Source organism: Haemaphysalis longicornis, unplaced genomic scaffold (genome assembly GCF_048455015.1).
Source record: "Haemaphysalis longicornis isolate Haplotype H1 unplaced genomic scaffold, Haemaphysalis longicornis Haplotype H1 scaffold_1, whole genome shotgun sequence".
Taxonomy (NCBI): Eukaryota; Metazoa; Arthropoda; class Arachnida; order Ixodida; family Ixodidae; genus Haemaphysalis; species Haemaphysalis longicornis.
The window spans coordinates 229,494,060-229,514,556 of record NW_027526203.1 but is presented as its reverse complement, the minus strand read 5'-3'; the positions used below and the strand labels follow the sequence as shown (position 1 = coordinate 229,514,556).

The following is a 20,497-nucleotide window of genomic DNA, read 5'->3' as shown; positions in this document are numbered from 1 at the left end:
CGGTGAGGGGACGCGCCGGCGCCAGTGCGTCTGCCGCGGCTACGACGCAATACAATCCAACACAATCCACTTTAATCCAATCCAATCCAAATCCCATCCAAGCCAAGCTAAGCCAAGCCAAGCCAAGCCAAGCCAAGCCAAGCCAATCAAATCGAATCCAATCCAATGCCCCTCGCGAGAGAGTGTTCGCTATCGGAGAGGAGAGGGGGTGAGCGGCGGAGAGTGCAGCTGGCGCGGCGAGGAGAATGGGGGAGGGGTGGACGCCGACAACGCCGGATGGATGCAGGGACAAGGCGAGTGAATGAGATGCGTTCGCATCTAAAAGGAAATACTATGTGCCCGGAATGCGATGGCGTCAAGGCCAGCTTATTCATTTAATGCGGGGTTGGAAGCTTGATGTATATTGGCCATTCAAGAAACCAAAATTGAGTCGGGCGAAGGGACTGCGGAAGGTCTAGCTCCTTTTCAAAGTACGAAGTGTGCGTTAGCCACGTGAAAGGGTTTTCTGCTGGGTGCATGCTCTTTCTGAACAAGCGCCTCCAATGCGGTGTAGAATTTGTATCCACTGACCGGGAGGGACGCCTAATTGTATGTGACCTAGTAATCGCGGGCCATCCATGAAGGTTTCTTGTCGTTTGTGCACCATCTCAACCTCGTGAACGGGAAGAATATTTCTTGTCATTACAGACTCATCTGGGTACTGAGCGGTGTAACCCGAGTGACAGGTCACGTGAGCACCAACGATCGGACTTTAGTGCAATAACATGGGAAAACATTGCTCGTGACTTTCACCTTTGTGACATTGGAGAAAATGTCCGACTGCAAAATCGTTTTACAAATTTTCAGGTAACCTCTCATGCTAAGCTATACACCGTATTTATGTTTCCTTAGATACCGTACCGTGTGTCCATAGCTACTCTGTGCATCCTGTATATTTAGCGACAATTGCCTTGTATCTTCTGCGCATGGTAGCCAACAGTGTCGGAGTCGTCGGCTGCACTGGGAATTGTGGAAATATACTAATTATTTACTATGCCATCAGCCTTTTAAATTGAGCCAAAAATTATGCGAAATGCGAGAAATCGCTATGATCTGCCTATACTCGAACGGGGGGAATGCTTTAGGCAAGAAGTGAAAGTCACTGCTATTGAAGAGGCTACAGTGATGGCGTTTGAAAAGAAAAACAACATAAATCACTTAAATAAATTGTTGAGAGAACTTTATAAACTTTAAAGCCGATTTCCTGGTCAATATATGGATGACATTCGGAATGTAAAGGCGCAGCAACAGGCGTTTGATGTTGAGAAATACCGGGGAGCACTATAGTGCGGGCGAGATCACAGCGCTTTGCTAAAGTGCAACCGTGCGGCGGCCGGTATCTAGGTGATGAGCGTCGTCATTCTTTGTCTAAACAAGTACTTGATATTGAGTATCAAGGGAAAATTACTGATGAATCTGCTTTGATAATAATACCCTTTACCGATTACTATAGAACTCTATTTCAAGCTCCCCAAAAAAGCGGCGAGCGAGGACTCTATTGACGAATTCATTAGTTTGCTGCCAAAATTAAACCAGGATGAGTGTGAATTGATTGATCAGGAGATTGGCACTCAAGAATTGGGGTCTAGAATTGGATCATTGGCGAAAGGAAAAACCCCAGGGCCTGATGGTCTCTCTGAAGAATTTTACCAGGCATTCTGTTCTTTGCTGGGTCCATTTTTACTTGAGCTTTACCGTGAGGCTTACAAGACTGGAAATCTTCCACCTACACTGTACGAAGGCCACACTGTTCTAGTCCTGAAAAGTAATGATCCTGACAAACTGCGTAAACTAGAAGGCTATTGTCCCATTTCCTTATGTAATGTAGATTATAAACTATCACTAAGATTTTGTTTGGCCAACCGTCTTGAAAATGTAATTGAGCTCCTAGTTGGTGACCATCAGACATGTGGAATTCGTGGATGATTTATTCCAACTAACATTCACATAGCGAGGTCTATACTTGAGTGTGTTTCGGGTACTTCAGCCCAAGTAGCCTTAGTACAACTAGGTTTGGCAAAGGCATTCGGTCGTGTCAGTCACCAATTTCTGTTTCGTGCTCTACAGCATGTGAACGCAGGATCTTGGCGTAGCGAAGGTATTCAAATATATTGTGCCAATGGCTCGACAAGAGTGATAGTCAACAGTGGACTAATCCAACCAATTTACCTTCTTTCATCGGTTCGTCAAGGGTGCCGTTTATCACAACTGCTGTTTTGCTTATACCTGGAACCATTATGTGCGCGCATAATGCCGGACATTAGTGGTAGAGGGTTTACGTTTACGCTATCGTCCTTCGAAGTGAAAATTTTAGCATATGCCGATGATGTCACTTTATTTTTCGACTGACAAGGAAAGCATAGAGAATGCTCTTGCCATTACACAGTAATTTTGTGAGGTTTCAAGTGCGGCCCTGAATTTTGAGAAAAGCTATAGATTTTGGTAGGGAGAATGGGGAACGACACCCGATTGCTCCGCCGGAATTAATTGGAATAGTGACCTATGATGATGATGTTGATGACTTCTATTGGTTTCCCCTTTGTAGCGGGGTGATGACGTGTCGTCTAACCGAAAAGGACTAATATACCTATGTTTTATATTCTTGGTTTAATACTAGCGCTGCTTAGGGCAGGCACAAAAAAACTTATGAGGCACCAAATACTTAGGCACCAAACACCAAATTAAGCACCAAATACCAAATACGAGAGGAGTACCCGGTCTCGCCGTTTCGCAACACTTGTTCGCATTGGTCGGAGTAGGCGGTGAACGTACAGCGCCAAATGAATGACTGGCGGCGACGGCAGCTGTCTATCGTTTCTCGTGCTCGGGCGTGTAACACGTTTCTTGTGGCCCGACTTATTTATTGCCTACAGGTGATACATTGCTCTCAACTCAGGATACAGGCTTTTCACCGGATTTTTTGCAACCTCCGTTTGGTGTTCGCGTAGTGAGCCACTGCGTCATGATAACCTTTTTCTTCCGGTTGTGCGAGGAGGACTTGGGTTTCTTTTTGTTTGGAAGCTTGTTACTCGTTTATTCGATTTTCGAGATGTTCAACATCCTTTTTTGAAAGCTGTACTGCAAACACGTCTTGCACATTTTCTCCCTAATATTGTGGTGCCTTCGCTGTCTGTGGAAGCAGTCTGAAACCAGCGGGGCTTCCTCGAAGAAGTGGTTGACACGTTTCGCTTGTTACAGGCTGGATTTAGCCTTCAGTACATATTTAATGCTTAGCGCGATCCTATTTCCGATGGCCTGGTTTCTGGGCTTTTCCCCATATACCTTTATATCGTGTTCCGTACCTCCAGTGTCCGTACCAGGATGTCATCAACAGAGTATGTAAAATGTGTGTTCCGCCAGGTGTTAAAACATCTTTCTTTAAATTACACACTGGCACGCTCCCTGTTAAAGCTTGCATGAAAAACCGGGGTCTGTTTGTAGCTTGGTCGACAGACTGTCAGCTCTGTTCTCGACCAGAGACAATTGATCCCTGTTTTATAGATTGCAGAGATGCTGTCTTTTTCTGGGGCATTTTACAGCGAACGCCCAGAAAAGACATGGATATTACGCATTTCTCTATCCGGTTTTCGCTATTCGACTATTTTGGTGAGCCCCCCTATGACATGTTTGTGTTGATTGTTTTGTACAGTATGTGGCGATACCGCTTATGTGATAGTAATGCTGAGCCACCAAGATCAACTAAGTTATATTTCCGAGAAACTGTGGCATTTGTACATAGTGCGTATAATTCGCTTGACCAACCACCTGGCATGGTTCCCTCTTTTGAACGTTTGTGTGTGTTTGCCCGAATTTTGATATATTTGTGCTTCTCCTAACTTCAGTGTATTCTTTGGCTTGCTTGACTATGTAGTCGTCGTACTGGCACGTCTGAGTGTATCCTCCTATGTAATAAAGAAAAAAAAAATGGCGCAATCGGTTAGACCCCGGCTTCATAACGCGAGGCATCCAGGTTCGATTCCAACCACCGGAAGCGGTTTTTTTTCTTTCCAATTGGCTGCGCATGTTATTGTTCCCCGCCGCTGCCAACGCTGTACCCCTCTGGCCTTCGGGGTGGTCCAGTGGTTCGGTTGCCGGTTTCACGGCGTAATGGCGCCGAGTTCGATTCGCGGGACCTCCCTAACCGTACTTTTTATTGAGGCGCTCACTGACAACACCTGCTCGTGCACTCTTTGCCTCCTCACACTTGAAAATTTCTTGCTGCGACGGGCGGAAATTGCTCGACATAAACAGCTCCGCTGTTCGAACTAATTGTTGCTCAAGGTTGCACAAGGGCATCCAAGACACCTCCTCGCACCCGTCTTAAACACTAGAAATTCTTAGCCTCTGGACGTACTCATCAACTAATCTGCAGCTTTCTTTTGCGGCCAGTACAATTTACCATGTTGGGCCGTTTTCACACAGTGCGCTGTATTTCTTTTGTCTTTACCATGGTCCTTAATTTTCTATGTTGGGTATATAATAATGTCTACATTACACCGTGTTACAGAACATAACTGACACTTATCTTTTGTATCAGTGTTCCCGCACCAAGTCCTGGTTGTTCCTAAGCACACCGAATAAACTCCATCAATTTATTGATTGGTTGTTTTGCGGTTGCTTTAACGTTTTCTTCGTTGCTAAACTACACAACTCGCTTTACGTTACGGACTTTTGATTTCTATCTGTACCATTTTAATTTTGTAACATCTTGTTTCTCAGCGTTAACGTGCCTTAGCAGACTCTTAGTACAGATCTCCGTTCGTTTTCTCGTGCATTCGCCATATTCTGTGTGTTTTGTTGTATACGTCTCTTTCTTTTATTTGTGCGCCGTGGCGTGTTGTCGAAGTGTGTGGCCTGGTTTACCATGTGCTCTTCAACTTGCGTTCATCTGTGTATCAGCTGTAAGGCCTCGCGGCTGTTCATAAGTACAGCAATAAATATGGTTGCACTGATATAATAATAGAAATTATGGTTATTGATAATATAGCTATACATTCCGGAAATAAAAAAAAAACTCACAAAGTGCGCGAGAAAATAAGGTAAGTAAAGACACAGACACACGAGAACAGAAAAAATTGTTTACTGACATTTCAGGAAGAGGACTTCCTTTCTTCAAAGTACAGCGCAAGCTGAGTTGACAGCGTTATATATACCAAGTGTAGTAAGGGAAAGGGCAGGGTAAGAGAAGGGAGTACAGCGCAAGCTGAGTTGACAGCGTTATATATACCAAGTGTAGTAAGGGAAAGGGCAGGGTAAGAGAAGGGAGCGTGTTCGTACAATCTGGTCGTGGTTGGAGGACAGCAAAAAAGGAGAGAAGTGGAAGAGAAAGAGAGAGAGAGAGAAAAAAATCAGACATTTTCAATGTCACGCGGTTCAAACATGAGAGGGGGGGATGATGAAGATGAACAAACGTTTATTATAGAGCAAAGGGTAAGGGAAGGGGGTGCGCTCAGCCTCCTATATCCAGGAGACGCGAGAGGACGCCACCATCAGCGCCCGGTCGACCAGCATAGCTTGATCTTTACGGGCGAAGCTGGTCAGCAACCTCTCCCACTGCTCACGGGAAGGGGTAGGGGTCAGTCAGTGAGGTAGGGGTGGAGAGTGCGGGCATTCAATGACAAGATGGAAAGTGTCTAGTGGGGTATTACGTGGTTGACAGGTTTTCGGGTAGAGCGTTGGAGTAATGTCGTGAAGTCGTGTACAGTTGTAGTAAGTATCTGTTTGTAGGCGTCGCCAGGTGTGTGCTTGGGCGTGCGTGAGTGAGGGGTGCGGTGGAGGATGTTTGTAGCGGAGGTGGCTGTAGTGGGTGAGAATGGCTTCAGTGGTGGTTAGGGAGCAGAGGGAAAAAATCAACTTTGCAACCTTTGCAACCATTGCAACCTCATTTTCCTCTAACGATTTCAGATTTACAATCCGTTTTTTTAGCTCGAGAAGGCGCGAATCAAGCGGCCGTCCACTAGCGGTCTGGTCTGTACAAGCCATGGAGGGGAAATTGGAAAACCTGATTGGCTCTTTCGGTTTGCCGCTTAGCAGCCGCTCCACCGCCGACAAACTTTTCTGACCCAGCTACATCGACGGCGGAAGAGGTTTTTTCCGCCGCCGGGCGTCGGGCGCGCGCCGCCGGACATTGTTCATCGTCTTTTCGTCGGATATTCGCTCCATGTACTCTGGTCTTCGCGCGACAAGAATACGAAGAAAATTCGTAACTTCGTGGAGCGCACAAAAAAAAAAAAAAAACGGACAAGGACAGATGGAGGCGACGGGCACAAGTGCAAACTTCCAACTTAGCTTTATTTAACAAATGCTCGAATTTAAACATGGAAGCGGCCATTATCATAAACAAACGAAGAAAAGAATAGAACACGACCAATTGGGCCTCATAGAATTTGCATACAAAATTATTCGCACAACGATGTGACGTCGACAAAAGGCAGCACAAGGCATTGACTAAGGAGGCACCCCCCCCCCCCCCCATTTGTATAGCCAATCTCCTTATCAGACAAGGCCACGGACGGTGCGGGCGCACGCAACGATATCCCAGGCGTGCTATTTCGGCCCCCTCAATTATTTCCCTGGTCTACTGGTTGGCGTGTCGAGGAATGACGGCACAACTCTCAAAGAGGGGCGTACAACCGCAATCGCGGCAATGAATGCCCAAGTGACCCTTGACAACTTTATGAACGTTGCAGTCGTGCTCTCGGAGCCGGAACTTTACACAACGACCGGTTTTCCCGACATATACTTTACTGCATTTCAGGGGAAAGGCGTACACAATGTTTCCTACGCATGAAGCGCGTTACAGGAAGTTATGGATTACCGCTACCAACTAGCCCAAGCCCAAACTCTGCTAAACCGAGAAAATGCCGAGCGCTCGTGAGCTCGTGCCTCACGACGACCGCCGAGCGTTCCCGGCTCGCGTAGTGGGTTTAGCAAAAAAAAAAAAAAATCTGGCGAAAACCTTCACGAGCGCATCGCGTTGCCTAGCGACCAACAACGCCACAGATGGCGCAACACCTGCTCCGCGGAACCTCCACGCGACTCCAGCAACGCCGCGAACGCGTCGGTCACGCACGTTCCGCCGCTGCGCCCCAGCTGTCGTTAAGGGCTACCGCGCTTGTAGGGCTTGGCATGAGGAACACTACGATATCGATGTATATGACGATGACTACTACCAGCACAGTACAAAACGACAACGGAACATGCAAATAAACAAGTTCACACTAGTACAAATGCGTGGCGATGTGTCCTTCAGTGCTCACGTAGAAAGAAATCCTGCAGCTTCGCTATGGTTTAAGCCTTGCGCGACTTAGTGCAAGTTTCGCCAGTTTTTTGTTGGCCCACAAGCATGGCTTCTCCACTCAAAGTCACGGCGGCTCTAATTTATCTTGAGTAGGTTTATCATCTCGAATGATAAAGATTCAGAATTACTTCAGGTGGCCTCGACTTGCTTTTTGAAACTGTTCGCCGAATGATTTCTTGCTTCTACTGCTTGCGAACGCCATAATAGGAATGCTGAGCAAGTTTAACCGGAAGCTTTAAACGCAAAATTAGGCAACCGAAGCGGCTCTTCCTTTTGCTTAAAAACTACAATTATTAGAAATTCGCCTTTGTGCCCCTCAATTGATTTTTTTCGTTTGCAAACTTCAGAGTATTTGTTGGGGACCTCACTGTGTTCATAACAGTTTAAAAATCCCTCTTTGCTGCTTCTTCTTACGTTTATATGAGCGGCGTGTTTTTGCTTTTCTTAAAGCACGTGAGGTCAGAAGTATCTACTTCTATGCTTTGTCCCGATTTAATTCTCACTGCACTATACATCTTAATGGTGGTTCACACATTTCAAATTCTGAATTGTGCAATCCTGGTTTGATGAACATTTTTTAACAACTGGTATTTAATTTACCTACACAGAAGGTATGGCGGTTTCTAGGCATTTTATAAACATCGACTGATTCCTTTGTTGATTACTATTATGACTGCGGTCATTAGTATTATTATTGCTTGTCTAAAAATACAGAAATAGAGAGCAGACCCCTCTATCAATGTGACAGGCTCCCAACGTTGAGAAAATGCGAGCGCTCTGCCCCTGCCATCTAGGCGGCCCGACGGGGAGGGCGTAAAATGAACAAACAATCAAACAATTTCATTAATGGTATCCGGCTTGGCAACGCATACGTGGTCGGAATCCTTTGGATGTGGTCGGAATCCTTTCTAGATCCGGAGCGGCTTCTTGTGGCGATTCTCGATCCATAACGTCCACCCAGGCAAATATCATCGGGATGCTCGAGTGGACGAAAGCTCGCTAAAATCAGGAACAAGGTCACACGGAACCTCAACGAGGGTTCTGTCGAACGGCTCACAGAGTTCTCGTTGTTACTGGGACAATGTCATCATTCGGGCGGAATCGAAACACGCCGATGTCAAGAGCATACATAAGCCGAATAAACCACTAGGATTGAAGACCTTATCGGAATTTGATGTTACTCAGATTTTCCATGGGAAACTTTACGAAAATGTAGTACTAAATCACCTTCAACCGTACATTCAGAAGCTACAATTAATCCCGCAGTCCTTCTTCGTATACTTAGTAAATTTCTGAGCCCGGGATGTTATTCTTCAGTTTAAAGAAAAGGCGATCCTGAGCGAATCGCGAAAACAAACAAGAGCAATTCTTGCTCTCTATCCCCGAGACCCGTTCGGTAATGTAAGCCACCAACGCATACTACACAATTAGCTCAACCAGCTGCGGTGTCAAGACCTACAAATAAATATATAAATCATTTCTCACGGACCAGACAGCCATAATTGCGATCGGGTCTCTTGCAACTGACAAGATGAGCTTATATCAACAGTGGTAGAGCACTAGGCAGGTGAGAGATACAGCACGGATGCACGGCACCGGCCGTGAGAGGTACCTGCTCCGCACAGCAGGCGCTGTGGATAATGAGTATTGTGGAGCGGTAGCGATGATGGTGACGGGCGCTGCCCTAGTGAGGATGATCATGCCGCTATAATTAAAAAAAAAACGTACGCTCCAACACGTTTCTTCACCGAAAAAAGATATTAGTAGCTACCTATCTCAGTTACTCTAACAAATAAAACAAATCAAACGGCTGGGGGAAAGCACGCGAATGAAACTCGCCAAGCTTATAACTTTTCGTTGTTGTTTTTAATGTTCTTGTTTGACAAAATGATAGGTTACAAAACAGAATGGTAGAAAAACAAGGATATGTTGATAGTTCTCGGGCTAAAATACTATAAGCTATGGCTTAAAAAGAACGCCAGATTTCAACTTCAAGTAAGGCATGGTCACTAAGTACAAAAGTCCGAGTGTTTCGTTTTTCCTTTTACAGGTGTAGTTTACTTCAGTGTCACAAGGGTATTAATTCCGAGAAAAAATAAAAAAGAAATGAATGTGAAACCAATATATCTGCAGTCAGGGACTAACAAGAAAAGAACTCCACTTTCACTTGCGCTAGCTCCATTCACGGAACCACTGTACCTAATTGCGAACCATGTACTATTTAACTGTCCGCGCCAGTATACGTATCCATGCGCCAACTGCTGTCGTTCGGAGGGCTCTCTTCGAATGGAGAAATAAAGCCGCAGAACAAGCCGCCTTTCAACGAGCCACGCTACGCGTTTGGAAGGTCATTTGGGAAAAACGCGCGGGAGGAAAAATAAATCCGATCGTTTTCTTTTTGGCGCGCTCTTCCGCCTAGGTTGTGGAGAGGTCGCTGGCGCCCCGACAACGTACCGTGAAGACGTCACGGTGAAAGGCTTTATAAGCCGATAAACGGCAAATGGGCGCCTTGGCCGCCACACGTGAATCGGCGCTCGTGAAACCAGGGGCGTCCGCTGGCGATGTTGTGGGCTGTCCCGACCACTCGCGTTTAGAGCACCCAACGTGTTTCGGCCGGAAGGGTCGCAAAGCTGATTTGATCTAGTCGTGAACTTCAACTTAAAACAATAGCTCGGGAGGAAAGCGAAGTATGTAGTGGAGTTTTTTTTATCTATCTTCTTCTGTGGATTCGCTAACTTCGCAAGTTGTGTTGAAAGGATTTTTTGGTAGGTAGGGGGAGGGCAACATGATGTCCCCAGTGATCTCGGTCTCTTCGCCAGCCTTGTGGATCTTCGTTCTGGGGTTCCTTGTGTGCACCAGTGCGACGTCAGTGATCGATGACGCGAGGACAGAAGCCCCGGCGACCGAGCCACCGCAGCCGAAATACGCCGATAGGTTCAAACAGCTAATCGCCAACTTGTTGGACGGGGCATCGACTGGGTTCAAGCGGAAGCTCCTGAGCGCCGAACTGTCGACCGAGTGCACCCTGGGACTGCTCAAGTTTATTCGTGGCATCAAGAACCTGGAACCGTGGGCGATGAGAAGTGAGTGAGTTCACCCCAAGTGCACTGTTGGCGGCATTCCTTCCGCTCTCCGCGTTGAATGTGCGTGAATTTGTAGCGAAAGTATTGTCAGGACGTTGAAATTTTTGAGCCTCATTGACAAAGTTTCATCAGCGCAAGGATCTTGCCGTAGCAGTTAACTACGGTCAGACTTTGTAGTTGATGAAAGGATGTGAGCCGCGTGATACGCTTTTATATGCGGAGTACCTTAGGACTGCCCAATGTCCGTCCGCGTCCGTGCCCATAGCATTTACAGTCGTAAAAAATCACACAGGCACCGGCAGGATTCGAGCCGGTGTCTGGTAGACCAGGCAGAGTTAGTGTCAGTCGTCTTACCCATTGGGCTACGACCGTGAGTTAGTGCCCGAGCGTCAAACGGCTTACTCCCTCGCCTGTAACGGTGCGGAGTACCTTAGGACCTCCCAATGTCCGTCCGCGTCCATCGGTGCGCACACCACCATCAAGCCAAAATCAAGCGAAATTCGATTTGAGCCGTGAGTTGCAGTTTCATTTAGGGAATAATCAAGGTGCAACTCACAGCTCAAATCGAACGACTGTCGGGGAGCAAATCGGATGTCACTCGGGGCGCAACCTGGATATCATTTCGAGTATCCGTACTCCGCACCCTCGCCATCGTCCTGGAAATTCTGCCATTTTTGAACGGGCTTATAAGCAATACCGGAAAACTTCACGAATGGCGAAGAAAAGTTCCCGTAGGGACTTTCAGATGGAGGCGAAAAGCAAAAACGCCCGTGTGTACGACATTTCGGCGCACGTTAAAGATCCCCAGGTGGTCGAAATTAATCCGGAGCCCTCCACTACGGCGCGCCTCATCGCCTGCGCTGCGTCGGCGCGTTAAACCCTGCAATCAATCAATCAATCAGTTCCCGTAGGGACGACTCGACAACGATCGTGCGATATGAAATTGTGAAGCTACACAAGCCTCTCACTGATCGCTCTAGGATGAGATAAGTTGCCACTGCGTAGAATTTCTTAGAAAGAAGGAAGATATCGATTGGTGATCTGTATTGTTCTTTACATTTGGAAGTGAAAAAGTTGTCTTTCCGCCCAAGTTATCAATTCTTTTAACAACACTTTAAGGCAATCTCGTGGTTCAGCTTTACCACAGTGCATGCGGTTGATTAATCAATGCCACCAGCAAAGCTAATTCTGCGAATGACAGCGACGATCGTGCAGCTTGATTCCAAAATGCGATCTGCCCTGTGGCGCGGCGCGATGCAGAACGGCATGCTTTCACTGCGTGATGCCAGCGCGCAGAATGAACTGTTCACACGGGGCGGCCTCTGTAGCATCCACCGTGGTCCCGCGTAATTCGCAACAACAGCGCCAAACCCTCCCCTAGTGGTACGTGGCTTCTGAAAAAACGTTGCACTTATCGTCATGGCAACGAGTGGCGAGGGGAGAAAGGAGGTTGGTGACGTCGCGGACGCTGCTGACGTCATTTTTCCCGCGGCAGCCAGGCCAGGCCGCCGCGCGCCGGCCCCTAAAACCGACGCTCGCCCAACTTTCGCGCCTGCCGCCGGTCGCTGCCTCATGGGCCGCTCGGCAATGGCCCCAGGCGCGAAAATTGGACGAGCGGCGGCGATGACTGGAAATGGCCGCCGCCCGTCGTTTCTTATGTGTGCATTACGTGTTGAATAATTGAACGAAGAAAACATGTAGGTAATAGTATGTTTTCTGGTGTCGAATTGTTGTCTTTGTGGCGACATTAATTGGAGTGTTACACAAACATTCTTTTTGCTTTGCATTTATTCAAAATTCATACGAGGACGTCTTTGATTCGAAGTCATGAAAACACATGTACTACACTCATATATTGCACATACATTTTATGTACACAGTATTGGGCTAAGCCAAAATATGACATATGCAAATTTAGGCATACAATATTGTACCATAGGACAAAAAACGTGCTACATACACATTTACAATAACACGGTTAGGCGGACTAGTTGGTATTCTGAATTCATGGCTGTAACTTTTGCGCAACTGTAGACGGAAACAGATACATGTCTTCGTGTCCGTTTTTGTATCTGTCTCCGTCTAAAGTTGCGCAAAAGTTACAGCCATGAATACACATTTAGGTACAGAATACTTGATTACGAAAGAAGAACTTCGAAAGTTCTAGTCCCTACACAGATTTTTTTTTTCGCGCACACATCGGCGGGAGAAGAAAAGAACTTTAAAGTTCCACTCAATGTATACTTATTTCTTGGGCTCACCTCGAGACAGGAATGTTCCTTAGACATTAAAAAAATTCGTTTCAGTTCAGAGACAATAATTGGGAACCCATATATTAGAAGAAAGCACGGACACGTATGCTTCAGGCCCTGCCTTTCGGGCGAGTTAACGCAAACTCTGAAAGAAAGCGTTGACCCGCCATTAACCTGCATACACTTCTGAGAAATCATGTTCACACCAACAAAATGCAGCCATAAAAAACTGTTGCAACACAATGACCGCACTATAGACACTCATTGCTGGATTATATCTACGTAGAAAAACAATGCGCAACCATGTGCACGTCGTAGAACACAGAACCCAAATCGAACGCACCCGTATTTTCTTTTAATGGCGCGTGAATTAACAGTCTGCTTACCGGGGGTGGAAAGGAAGGCGGGGGGGGGGGGGGGGGGGAGACACCCAGAAAAAAAAGCTTTCCTGTATTGTAAGCCGCAGATATCGGCCAGGTTGTTACAAGCTATACCCTCTAGCTCGTGTCTGGGCAGCGCCTCTTATCTCACCCTGTCCGATACGGCATGACCACCGGGCATGACCATTCTAACTTCAGAACTATGAAACACCAAACCCACTCGCCATAAGATGACAAGGCGCGGGCGCGCAGTTTAGATTGAACAGCAAAGCGGGCAGATTTCGTGTGTAAGTTCTTCGCACATATTATTAAGGGGAAAACGTGCGCGTATATAATTTCTGTGTAGAATTAGTGTATTATTTGTAAACACAAAAAGTTCCTTGATCTTTTGCGAGAAATCTGTCCAGGGCTTAAAATGCGAAGATGACCCATCTGATTAGGCAAGCCTGCAATGAAGTAACGAAATGAGGAAGCAGGTAAGAATGGAAGCCGCCAGATCAAAGAGCAGAGTGTGGGAGCCTTTATTCATTCTCGGTAAACAGAGCACGGAGTATGTGCCATTTGTCGGAGCGGAGCAATTTTCTTTTTTTTTTTCGTGCCGTAGGGCCTTGAGTAGCTTCACCTGGACGCTAGATGTCCCTCCCTGAGCGCTATAGAAACCTTCGTTTTTCTTTATTCTTCATTCAACCCATAGCTGCATCACCCCAAGGCGTTACGGTGACACATGTTTAAAATTATGGTCATATTCACAGTGAGGTTTTAATTTATAGTCGACTCCTTTCAGCAGTGAAAGCCATTTCTAAGTAATGCTTTGTCAAAAAAAAAAAAAAACTGGTAAAGATTCTAGGCCTTGCTCAGTAATTCGCAAGCCTTGAAGAATGCTAATTTTGTTGTTACAGATAACATGGTTCCTGCAAATAAGTATCGTTTTCGTATTCCCGTTTTGTTATTATAATAAATATAGAATCTTCAATTGCAATTTTCTGCGACGCGATGAAAGAAGCTACCAACTGAATTTTATTTACATAGAAGTACAACTTATTCACCATATATCGTCCGAGGACGAACCTTGCTGCCTTGTACTGAATGTTTTCTAACTTGTCACTGGCAGTATACCATTACGGGATACCAGACTGCGGAGGTGTATTGAAAAGCTGGTTGAATACACGTCACACACGGAGTTCCTTAAATAGCCGTTGATGCAAAACTCCCGAGTTACGCTCAATGAAATTTAATACTTCATAAAACTTCTTCTTGGGCGAGTTATTTCATAACTACAAAAACAGGTTTAGCGCAGTGAAAATATACACTCCCAGTCTGGTCACTGTCTTGATCTTCGCTGCGCAAAACCTTCTTTTGTAGAAATTTAATACTCTCGCAGCTTTTGCGACAACGTAACGCTACTTACTTTTAATGAACAGTGTGATGACACCGAAATATCCAACTATTTATACATTATTTGCGCGGTTACTTCAACATCATTTATTTGGAATGAAATTTCAGTCTTTTTCTTCTACAATTATAGAGTTCAAATACAGTTTTCACGTCATACACCAGCCATAAATACACACCAAGTCATTTCGTAGTGTGCTGATATCTTCGAAGGCATCACTACTTGTCTTTTGATACACGACGCTATCACCTCCCCTGCGAAAAGCCGAATTAGCGATAAAATCCGAATTAGCGATAAAATGCCTAAATAGGTATATCATACATACATATCAAGAACAACAATGGAAATAAAACAGAGCCCTGCGGATAACCTGAAGCCACATAAACATAATCGGATGCATTTCCGTTGAAAGAATACACTGGCGACGCTGCTGTAAATAATTTAAATCGAGCTTATCTGACTTAAATTTCAATAAACAGCTGAAATTACCTGAGGAGGAGGGTAAAGTCAGAATGGTATTTTTAGTGAAAACCAGGAAAATTATAGTAGACCCACCGCCATTCGTCAATGGCGTCAGAATTCAATTCCTTGCTTGGTAAGAGGCAGTTCTTTGCTTATATTAGACGAGTCGACTGCGCATGCTATTGATATCAACAAAATCAACCGGAAATTAACATCTTCCTTTTTGGAATTACGTTTGTGGATTGGTCCAATTTGTAGCATCTTCCAATCAAATTGGAAAGACATCAGCCGATTAATGTTTGTAGTAATTAGCTAATGATAAATAGAAGTAGGATTACTACATAGTTTATAAACATGCGGAGAAATGACATCCGGACCGTCGCTTTTAACCAATTAATTAAGCATTTATACGTGGACTTAACGGGGAAACCCGTCTGTCCGTCTATAACGCTTGATGTGTCAGGCATTCGCCGCATACAACAACGACATTACTAAAGGCCCCAGGCGTTGATAATTTCTTACAATGACGCCTATATTTCCTCTACCCGCCGCGGTGGCTCAGTGGCTATGGCGTTCTGCTTCAGAGCACAAGGACGCGGGTTCGATTCCCCTCCGAGGCGGCCGCTTTTCTGATAGAGGCGAAAAGCAAAAACGCCCCTGTGTTCGAGATTTCGGCGCACCTTAAAGATCCCCAGGTGGTCAAAATTATTCCGGAGCCCTCCACTATGGCGCGCCTCATCGCCTGTGTAGCGTCAGCGCATTAAAACCTACAATTAATCAATCTATCTAAGTTTCTTCTAAAAACGCCTTCTCAGCAAATCCCTTGGTTCAGTAATGAAACCGTCTTTCAACGGACTTGATGTACAGCATTCCATGGGTATACATGAGAAACATAAAGGGTTGACAGCGCATAAACACGACGACACAAGGAAGAGAAGACAGGACAAGCGCTGAACTACAATTTATATGTCTTTCATGGCGAAATAAAAAATCAGTTGTAGTTCAGCGCTTGTCCTGTCTTCTCTTCCTTGTGTCGTCGTGTTTATGCGCTGTCAACCCTTTATGATGCTACACCAACTAGCCCACCAAGCCATCCTCGTGGTATACATGAGAGAGAGAGAGAGAGATCAAACTTTATTTATAGCGGCCCATGTCCGGGCTGCCGAAAATGTGGTTCTGGTGGGCCTGGAAGACGTTCAGGTGGGAATTCCGCAGGTGTCAGGGTCCCGCACGTGGGCAATGTGCCGGGCGTTTACGGAAGTATCAATTCTGGCGCGTTCACATTTTCATATGACTTGCTCCAAATATTTTCCCAGAAAAATTTCTTTCCTGCGAATCCTTCGTCCTATAGGTGGTAGTCACTGAAAAGTTTAGCGGGCGATTGCTTCGCTTGGCAACACTGAAAACCGCCATGTCCGTGGCCACTGTGCCTGCGCATGTTCTTTGCGCCCGCATCTCGCAGAAAACAAACATCAACGTGTATCGCCTGCCGCGTTTCAACCCGATATTCGGTGGTGGCGTCAACAGATATATTATTAATCGCACTCACGTTACGAGGTGGCTCTCTACTTGCCCTCGAGCACTTCGCATCCGTCGTCTAGGCCGTGGCGTCAACAGATGTGAATAATAGCCGTGACATTTTGAAGTCATGCTAGCATAGAATAGAGAAATGTAAAGATTGGAAAGGCGAGGAAAGAGTAAAGACGAGTAGTTCCACTGTGGTTGATCCCGTCGCACACGACAAGCCTCGAACACTGCTGGCTGGCGTCACGCTGCGTCCGGGAGTCGAGAAGCCTCGAAGGAAACGGTGAAGCGTGGAGGCGAGTGAGCTTGCTGTGACACCGAGAGAGTATGCGGCGGTTCCAACCACTTCGAAGTTCGCTGGAACGAAGTGTGGCCACCAGACGGGTAATGGGGAGCGGGAGCTGGTATTCAACGGCCCACTCCAGCAGGGCGAAAGCCGGGCGACATCCAAATCCAGGGCGGCGGCCCGCGTGGACAACGGGCCGCCGAAACGAAATCCCTCCGAGAGCGGGTGTGGCGAAAACAACGCTATTCGATACCCCCCGGCTCCGTAATCGAATGTGCGCGGCGGAACCGCGTGAGACCTGATAGCGCATTCCGCCGGGGCGAGGAACACTTGTGGCATGTCACTTAGAGTGAAAGGAATACACCAATGTTTCTTCGCCATGTAATCTTTTGATCTCGGTGAGACGGCCTGATACGTGTGCCGCCATGAGGGTGGCCGCGCGTCCCCACTGATAAGGCGACACACATGGTTGCCGGCATGCGCGCCACGCCAGTGAATCCAATCTATAGGCAGACCTTCAGGAAGTGGGTTCTGGTTGAGATGATTGAGAGTGATCTCCCCTCAACGATGTGGTGAGGGGAGGATGAGGCCCTGTGCCGAATCATGGAGGCCCGATGTCCAAGTTGGCAGTCTGCGTAGGTATCGATGCGCGCAGAAATAGTTTCGGTTGAAACACGATGCACGGACCGTGCAATAGCAGGGAGTTCTAGCTCTACATGACCGTCTACTTCAGCGTCGTCCATGAAGGCGGATTCTGTGATGGTTGAGCGGGGTGCGGGGTAAAATAACGCTCCCTCACCTCTGCCCCACGAAGGGCTGCGTCCGTGCAAACGCGCTTCCAGTGTGGTGATGCCCAGCGACGTGTTGCACATAGTGACTAGCGAAGGTTACACGGCGTTGCGGATGTCAGGGGGACCGTATTGTGGGGTATTGTTGCATTTTCTCCAAGTTTGGTGTCTTCACAGGGAGAAACATTTGCCGGGATTAATGGAATTTCTGAGGCGGCTTGGCCAGTAGTGTCCTTACTTGTTTTCTGGGCCTCAGGCGTTTTTCCTGTCCTGACGCGAAGCCTTTACAGGAGTACGAAGTATGGTAGCTATGTGCACCGATGCATTTCCTCGATTCAAGTATGTTCAGAAAGGCCTGTCACCATGCGTATGGCTTCATTGGGGAGTACCTTGAGCTGAGTCTAGTGCCGAACTAGAAGGTTGTAAGAAAGAGCTGTATACAGTAAGCTTGACGTCAGCAGCGAACATACCAGGCTGTGCATACTTCTGTGCAAGCGCCTCCAATGCGGAAGTCGACCACCTTCACCAGACGCGTTGTTTTGTGCCATGCCTAGCAAAGCTCGGTAAACTACTGTCCAACTGTGATCACCTCGTGCACAGCCATTCCGTGCACATGCATTGGCCTTTCCGTCCGCTCTGGCTTATTCCCTCAAAACAGAGTGGAAGATGAATTTCGTTTTGTGGCGTACTGCGCATCCCAATGTATGGGGTCTTCTCAATTGAATAAATCATGTCAGAGCGGGAAAGGTAATCGTCGATAGCGTTGAGCGCTACTGTCGAGCTCTCTGCTGATGAGCTACTGGGCTGGAGTTGGTTCACAGCAAATATCATCGTTTCACTTACAATACCGTGCCCGCTGTGATCAGTGAGAATTATTGGCTTTGGAGAACATATGGCGAATAAAGTTTGGTTCAGTTGGTATATATATGCTGCACACTGATTCTAACAATATGCTTAACACAAATTTTTAATATCCGGGGCAGATTTTGAATTTCTACCCGTCTTGCCTTCCAGAGAGTTTTATTATTGATATTTCCCCTGTCACTTTAAGGCAATAAATCAAAGCGTGTAAAACCTCCATCGGTTTCTGGAGTGCTAAAAAACTGGCCAAAAGAAGCGCGGCCTACGCCTCCCTCCTTTGGCGAGACGTCTGACCATCAGAGCTTTCTTGCAATGGCTACGTCGCTGAGCTGTTACATGAACTCACGCAAGGCCTAAAAGCGCTTTAAAGAGTAAATGAAAAAAAAAAAAGAAAGCATGGAAGTTCATCGAGCGGTGCGTAAGGTTCGTAAACGTTACTACTTTTTTGTCTTATAGGGACTCTGAAATGTAAACGGCAGTTGGGCTCCACAAGTATATTACAGCGCCATCTATACAAATATACAACTCATAAAATCAGAAGTTGCTTATTAACGCCGAAAAATTTCAAAGCGTGAAAGCAGGTATCGTTGCCTGATACGTTATTTCGCACTACGATTTCTGACATTACAAATTACGAATAGAGAAGCAAGTTGGTGGAGAGAAACAATATTTTTAGTGGCGGAGGCGGTGAATCTTGTCTAAGCTTTTTAATGCGAAAGCAGTAAATGCCCCATTGCGCAAAATTTCCGCGTATGCCATCGACATGACCCAGACGATGGTCCGAAAGTGGCCGACAGTGCAAGCGAAAAGCCAATAAGAGCAAATTTGGGTTCCGGGATACGAACCCGGATCTTACAGAACGTCAGTTTTGCACGCATACCCCGCATCATGGCCGATTCTTGTCTCTAGCTTACAAGTGAATGCGTTGTGGTCTTCGTCAGAGAAACATGTGTTAAATGTATGTACTGAGGCCTGCAGGAGTAATTTTAGCATGCCAATTACGAAACTAGCGGCGCCCGTTTACACTAGCAGCAAATATGTAGGGCGTACACGGGCGAACAAGGGCCAAGAAGACAAAGAAAAAAAATAAGAAAAACGACGCGAAGGAAAATGATCTCCATGATGCTAATAAGAGGACACAGTAGCACTACTGGATGTCCATAGGAGTAATTTGAGCATGCTAATTACAAAAGTAGCAAAGCGAGTTTCTGCAAATGTAGTACTAATGTAGTACTGTAGTACTAGTATGTAGTACTAATGAAGGTGGTTCGCCACGTTTCTCAGTAATAGTAACCGAGAGAAGAAAATGACGCAATCAAAAATTAACGTCGTCATCATCGTTGTCGTCATAAACGTCGTCGTCATCATTGTCGTCATAATCATTATCACCACCACCGTCGTCGTCGTCATCATCATCATCGTCATCTCGTCGATGGTAGTGAGAAGACGCAGTTACACAACTGGGTACGTTTATGAATGAATGCGATGGACTCTGAGACGTCTTCTTTAGCGGCTGCTGTGAGACGTGGCTACCCACAGAAGTACCCCTCAGAAGAAGATGCAAAGGAACGCAGAAATGCCGCACGCACGGTGAGCAAAAAGCTATGCGCTAGCTCCTTCAGTTAAAATCACCGCCAGCCAACACCACCGGAACCATTCCACTTCACCGGAGCGAATGCGAGGCCGTTTATGGTGTATACTACCACCGAACTCTACAGGTCGCGAAGCGTTCTTTTTTTACTTTTCGTGATCTCTGTAAACACGACTTAAAGTTTTTTCACGGAGCCAGTCAGCTGCATGGGCACGTCGCAGCACGTCTTGAACAAAACTTCCAGGCCACGCCAGCTGAGCGTTTTTTACAGAACCTTGTACAGATTGCCACGTTCGTGGCACCACTCACAAGCCCTGCTTAACGCTAATTAATGACGAGGAACAGTTGTGTCTTCTTGGAAGTTAACGCATGAAAACAGGTAAACGCAGAAAAGCGTCGTGGGCAGCCCCCCCGTAACCAACGATGATTGAGCACAGCGTGTATACAAAACAGCGCCATTCGATTGACGGGGCTTGCCGCTTCACAATCTCTCTTTGCGGCGCACGGGTACATGAGTGTGCTGGGTGCGGGTTTCTAT

General features: G+C 46.5%; 1 protein-coding gene across 1 annotated transcript in view; it reads left to right on the top strand.

The window, feature by feature from the left end:
- Positions 1–9,825: 9,825 nt before the first annotated feature.
- Positions 9,826–20,497, top strand: part of LOC144142543 (nose resistant to fluoxetine protein 6-like) — a 61,661-nt gene continuing 50,989 nt past the window's right edge. The window contains exon 1 of the mRNA XM_077674130.1: positions 9,826–10,422. Coding sequence (XP_077530256.1) covers positions 10,125–10,422 — 298 coding nt within the window. The 5' untranslated portion in view covers positions 9,826–10,124. The remainder of the gene's footprint in view (positions 10,423–20,497) is intronic.